We start from the raw sequence: 6,148 nt of genomic DNA on the forward strand, positions 1-6,148 counted from the left end.
TGATAATGATATATTTAAACCACAGAGAATATTAGTCATTTAAAATTAAAATTATGATAAGAAATATACTTTGAATCATATATTTTAGTAGGTTTAACTACTCATCTAGTCATTGTTTTCATTCACAAATATCTAATTCTTTTAGTCTTAATTTAGTTTTGATTTGTGAAAATTGATTTAATTTAGTTATGATTTTTTAAAAATTGATACAATTTTGTCATTTTTATTAAATATCTTAAAACAAATTAAAAATTTTTCATCAAAAATTGATACTAAGATGGTGTTAATTACACCAACAAAATAGACCATCGCTAACAATTTTAATTTTGATGAAAAATCATTGATTCATTTCAAAATATTTAATAAAAAAAAACAAATTCCATTAGTTTTCACAATCCAAAACTAAATTACATCAATTTTAACATATTTAAATGAAAATAATAAGTAAATCAGTAATTAAAATATTTTATTATTAGTCTAACCTGACCATCATGAAGACAGAAGACATGTGGGTGCCAATACATTAAATTGATTTTGGTCAATGTTCTGGTAAATGTGGGTCTTATGATACTGATAATAACTTTAACTCGCCAATAAACTTTTAAACTTTTATAGTTTGCACGTATGGACTTCCTTAAGTCACGTTACTTTAGTTGCGTCCAACCAGGTTTCAAAACGCTAAGATTTCAACTCACTTCATTAATCTCTACAGAACTCAGATCCAGATTTTTGTCCCAACATTATAACACACAAATTTCTAAAAATTAAACTACAATCATGAACCAAGAGGGGTATATTCGTACTTTTATTGGAAATAAGTTATTATTTTGAGATATTTGAGTTCAGTTTCTAAATTTGGAAATTAATTTGTTTTGAAGACATTTATTCAACGTGTAAAAGTAAGTACGAGCTTTGTACGTAAAAATATAAAATATATTAGAATATTAAATAATAAGCCAATGTTTTTTGTGAAAATCAATGAGTTTTTATATAGTCTTTTGGTCTTTAATAGATAAACTAAATATGAAATAAGAAAAAAAATCATTGAGTTTCTTATCATCTTATAACATATTTTATTGGTGATAATTTATTAAAATATTTTAATTTATATCTGCTCAAATAATATTTAAGTAACTTTCTGAGTAGATATGTAAGTTTTTCAAGTTCAAAGTTCAAGTAGTTATTGTTGGCAAATGAATGATTTTTTTTTTCCTGGACGAATGAGTTAAAAAGTTAGCTTATTATGATTGATTTAATCAAGAGTGAATTTTTCACTCGATTTAATAATTATTGAATTTTAATTAATTTATTTTTCATTGTTTATCTTGAGTAAATTTGAGTATACTGAATATTTTTTATCCGATGTTTAATGATTTACTTTGAATGAATTAATTAAATGTATCATGATATTAATTGCTTGCTTTGAATATATTGAGTACACCGAATAACTTAACTTTTATTTGATGTCTTAGTTGTTTACTTCAAACCATTGTTGATTTGATATGATATTTTAGTACGACTTTGTTATACATATTGAATAATTTTTATTGGATGTTGTTGGATATCATTGATTCGATATGGTAACTTAGATATTTTTGAAAGAAATGTGACTTATTTAAGAATGTCCCTATTAAAACCTTGTTAGGAAAGAAATAAAAACAAGCCTAAAAAAAGTACATCATTCCATTACAACCATCGGCGGAATTAATTGTAGTAATCTTCAAATGTGTATTCTATGTTATTGGTATAAGTTTGCTCATTAGTTATTGGATTTAGTTTGTCGAGTGTTAACTTTCTTTTATATTTATCTGAAATGTTCATCTAATTAGAATTTTGGAGTTTGGATCGAGAATTCAAGTAAGTCTAAGTCTCATATTAAGTAGAAATGAGAAAGTAGAGTACTATATAAGGATGAAGATCCATAAATTCATTATCTTAAGGTTTTGGGTCGAGAGTGATGTCAATTTCTTATGTCGTTGAACAACTCAAGTCTCATTGGTATTGTATATCTCTTTAGTGAACTTTCCTTCCCTAAAGACCTATCAGTCCTTGGAAATTTATTCGTCCCATTGACCTTTAATATTTTGAGATGCTTTTAAAAAACAAAATCATGACAAAGCCACTAAATTTTGAAAAGAACAATGCCTCAAATATAGTGATTAACTCTAACAATGTTTTATTTTAGTGTATTTGAGGTAAAAACATTGACAATGCTTATAGAGATGATAAACCTTTGTTTTTCTTAACCCTTAATTGACGGACTTATAATTTTAATATGTTTTGTAGTCTTACTTAAGAGTTTAGTCTAAGAGAAACTAAAATACATATTTTTCCTTTAAATCCTAGTATTCCTCTTAAGAACAAAATTATAAAGAAACCATCGAGTTTCAAAACGAATAATAACTCAAAAAGCAATAATTGACTCTAATAATATTATTTTGGTAAATTTAAAGTCAAAACATCAATATCTTTTGTGGAAAAAAGAAAAAGAAGATTCCTAAAATAATCTTAAAAGAGATTTATTCTGATATATTTATAATATAACATAATTTAAAAATCAATAAATTTAAACATATATTCTTCCCTTAACTTTTAAGACGTCATTCAAGAATAATCTTAACAAAGCCAAAGACTTTACTTTCAATAATCTCTTGCGAAAACAATAACCACGGCGAAACCATGAACTTTTACTTTTCAATAATCTCATGTGGAAGCAATAGTAAAAGCAACAAAAACGATATCTTAAATGTATTAATTTACTGTAACAATGTTCAAACCTTAATTAAAATATGATCCATTAAGTTAGGTCGGAGTTATTTGTCATTCCGGAAGTCCACAGTCATGTATCCACCATGTGCATAGCGGTCCACCAAATTAATTTGCTATGACCTAAAGTGTGAACGCGAGAAAAAAAAACTTTTATACAGTTTTTTTTTTTTAAATATTGCCTTATTTAACCAATACCTTCGGCCAATCTATATAATTCCCACATCTTAATATCTTATCCTCACGCACCTTCGTCTCTCCGATCATGTCACCAACAACACTTCACTATTTTTCTTCTTTCTTCCTTTTTTTCATAATTCTCTCGCACCACTCCAACGCTGACGTAGGCACCTCTTCCCGTTACTCCCCTCCATATTTACGTAAGTACCATATATATATATATCTTCATCGCAAAAAATATATATGTATATATGTCAAACTATAAAAAACTAATTAATTCTTAATTATATATATATATATATATGTATCATATTATATAGCCTCGGGGTGTTTCGGTAACGAAGCCACGCAGTTTCCGTCGAGTAATCTTTTTGCGGCGGCCGGAGATGGAATTTGGGACAATGGAGCGGCGTGTGGGAGGCAGTACCTGGTGAGATGTATAAGTGCAGAGGAACCTATGACTTGCATTCCCGACCAGAGTATTCAGATTAAGATTGTTGATTACGCCGCATCTGCGGTGTCGCCGCCCTCCACCGCCGGCACAACCATGGTTCTCTCCGATAAGGCTTTCGGGAGTATCGCCAATACATCTGCCACCTTGATCAATATAGAGTTCCAACAGTATATTCCAAATTGCTCTTTCTTTTTCTTTGCGTAAAGGATTAATCAATTAACTAATACACCTATAAGTCAGTACAACCGACAAACACGAAAGCTTAACTAATTAATTTCTATTTATTTACTTACCTAAGTTTAATAAAAGGAAACTTATTGGAGCATCATTTCATCTTTGCTTGCAGGGTATGACATCTTTATGCAAATAATCGATGGTGCATCAGGAAGATACCTTCACTTTCATCGGTGAATGATTTGATTTTGGATTCAATTATTGTTAAAACAGTGTCGTTTTGAGAAATCATGTGTGCATATTCGTCGTGTTGATTTCTGTTACCATATTTGGGTAATTTTTTCGTGTGGTTTTAATTGAATGGAAGAGAGTGTTGTAGGAAATTTCGTGGACGCAGACTCGCTTTGAATGATTCCATGAGTGGGAGCAATTTATGTTGTGCAGTCCGAGATCGATTGTAATTATTGATTAGTCAAAGAAATAGCATTTTCCCTCCCCTTTACTATCCCCGCTTTTCAATTATTATATAAAAAAAGTTATTTTATATCATTTGACCAACTTTTATAAAAATAAAATAATTTAAACGAAAATTAAATTTTTAATATTTTTAAAATAAAAGAAAATAAATAATGATAAATGAAAATTAACTTTTTAATTTTTCTAAAATATAAATAAATAAATAATAATAAAAAACATTATATTATCAAAATATCAATGTCCCATTACATGTTAGACTTACTCACCGTTGAAATGTCGCTTAAAACTATTAATGCTCAACAACTTTCACACGCAACTAATCATAAGTCTTGTTTATGCTAAATCTGAAAAAAATAATAAACGCTAAATAATAAATAATATTATTAATCTTATATTTCTCACCAATGAAAGTTTAAAATAATATTATACATCTCTCACAAGACAACAGTATCTTTTGTGCTGTGTTTGAAAATAAAGATGGAAATAAAAGTTATGTTTTTCTAGAAAAAACATAATTAAAAATAAATAAAATTGAAGTTATTAATGTACACTCTTTTTAATGTTCAATAGAGATAATCTTAAAAGTGATAAAGCTTAACATTTTTTTATATTATATTTAATATATAAATTATAATTTTAACTACTTAGTTTTATTTTATAAACATCACTATATTTTTAAATATTTCTTTCCCATGTTTTTTTTTTCAAATTTTTGACTATTTTTTTTTTAGTTTTCCTCTGTCCAAAGATACTTTGAAGAATACAGCAAAATAAATAGAAAATCTAATCTTATGTGATTTTCATTTAGGAAAAGTATTCTTTTTGTTTTCTTTGATCTCAATTTTTTTTGTGTTTGTATTTTCTTTTATCAACAATAAATAAATAAAATATAGTAAAATACTTATGGGTTACTCTAATCCTTTTACACAAAGTGCATGGTTTCTCTGCATAAAAAATGCAGAAGACGTAATAATGTGAGTTATAAAACAAAAATCTCCCTACAAAAACTATATATATATATATATATATATATATATATATATATATATATATATATATATATATATATGCATAAAAAGATAGTCCACATAGGATCAAGGCATAACACAAACTTATAAATTTGGGTATGTTCCAACTAGTCATTGATGGACAAATACATCTTTAAATCAACTTGGTAAGATATAGAGTGTGCTATAACAAAACCAAGAAAGGAATGTATTTCCAAAAAACCTACAGATTCACACTAATCCTAACCAAAAGAAGAAGGTACTAATGTTGACCAATCGATTAAACACCCCCTTAAGAAGGTGGATAAAGTATTACTATGATCTTTACATTGCTTTTATACCCTATCTTCCTTTCAATTATGCCTCTTTTGACCACTTCGACTTAGCTACTCAGTATCGACTATGTACCTTGCTCCCTTCCTTCCTTCAGATATTTGAAACACTTCTAACAAACAAGGATTACGAGTTCACAAAGATTTTAAGCACAAATAAGGGCACATGCACCAATCACTATATGAGAATATAACGTTATGAATGTTATGTTTGATCCAACTCCAAGCATTCACCTAGGATAAACCCAAAATTTCTTCCGAATCTACCTTTTGTTGCCTAAAGATTACCCCTTTCTATGTTCCTAAACATCTCCAATAATTGCTAACCACACACTCCTCCAAAAAATATTTCGCATGCTATTAGAAGATCAAACTGTTGAAAATTGGCTATAGGTTGATTATGGTGCACCTTATATACTTCAATCCATCTATCATACATGTTCCATACCCTATGAGATACTTTGCATGAAAAAAATAGGTGAGTCATGCTTTACTCCTGATCTAAGCATAGCTCACACAAGTTATTTTGTAAGTGTATCTCCCACATAGGAAGTTTGTCCTTTGTTGGTAATTTGTCCAACAACACTCTCTACCCTAATAGATGTGCCTTCAGAATTACCTTGGTGCTCCATAGCGTTTTAAATACACTTCCCCCATCCCATTTTAGGTTTCCCTACAGAGTTAAAAAGTTGCTTCTCTTGAGCTATTTTTCATACTCGTCTACCTCTCCTCCATGTTAAGTTTCACTTTCAAGTATC

At 28.4% G+C, this 6,148-nt stretch overlaps 1 protein-coding gene across 2 annotated transcripts; it reads left to right on the forward strand.

The window, feature by feature from the left end:
• Positions 1-2,962: 2,962 nt before the first annotated feature.
• LOC114177043 (EG45-like domain containing protein) lies at positions 2,963-4,079 on the forward strand. Of its 2 annotated transcripts, XR_014993638.1 has the most exons (4): positions 2,963-3,146; positions 3,267-3,567; positions 3,747-3,807; positions 3,954-4,079. XR_014993638.1 is itself a non-coding variant. In XM_028062270.2 (3 exons), the coding sequence occupies exons 1-3, from the start codon at positions 3,032-3,034 to the stop codon at positions 3,751-3,753; spliced, it is 423 nt and encodes a 140-aa protein (XP_027918071.1). In that variant the 5' UTR covers positions 2,963-3,031; the 3' UTR covers positions 3,754-4,079. The 2 variants fall into 2 exon arrangements, 1 of the variants encoding a protein (XP_027918071.1); XM_028062270.2 differs by having other exon boundaries at positions 3,747-4,079.
• The last annotated feature ends 2,069 nt before the right edge of the window (positions 4,080-6,148 follow it).

Source organism: Vigna unguiculata, chromosome 3, assembly GCF_037176805.1.
Source record: "Vigna unguiculata cultivar grain cowpea cultivar isolate G323 ecotype 2 chromosome 3, ASM3717680v1, whole genome shotgun sequence".
In the NCBI taxonomy this organism is placed as follows: domain Eukaryota; kingdom Viridiplantae; phylum Streptophyta; class Magnoliopsida; order Fabales; family Fabaceae; genus Vigna; species Vigna unguiculata.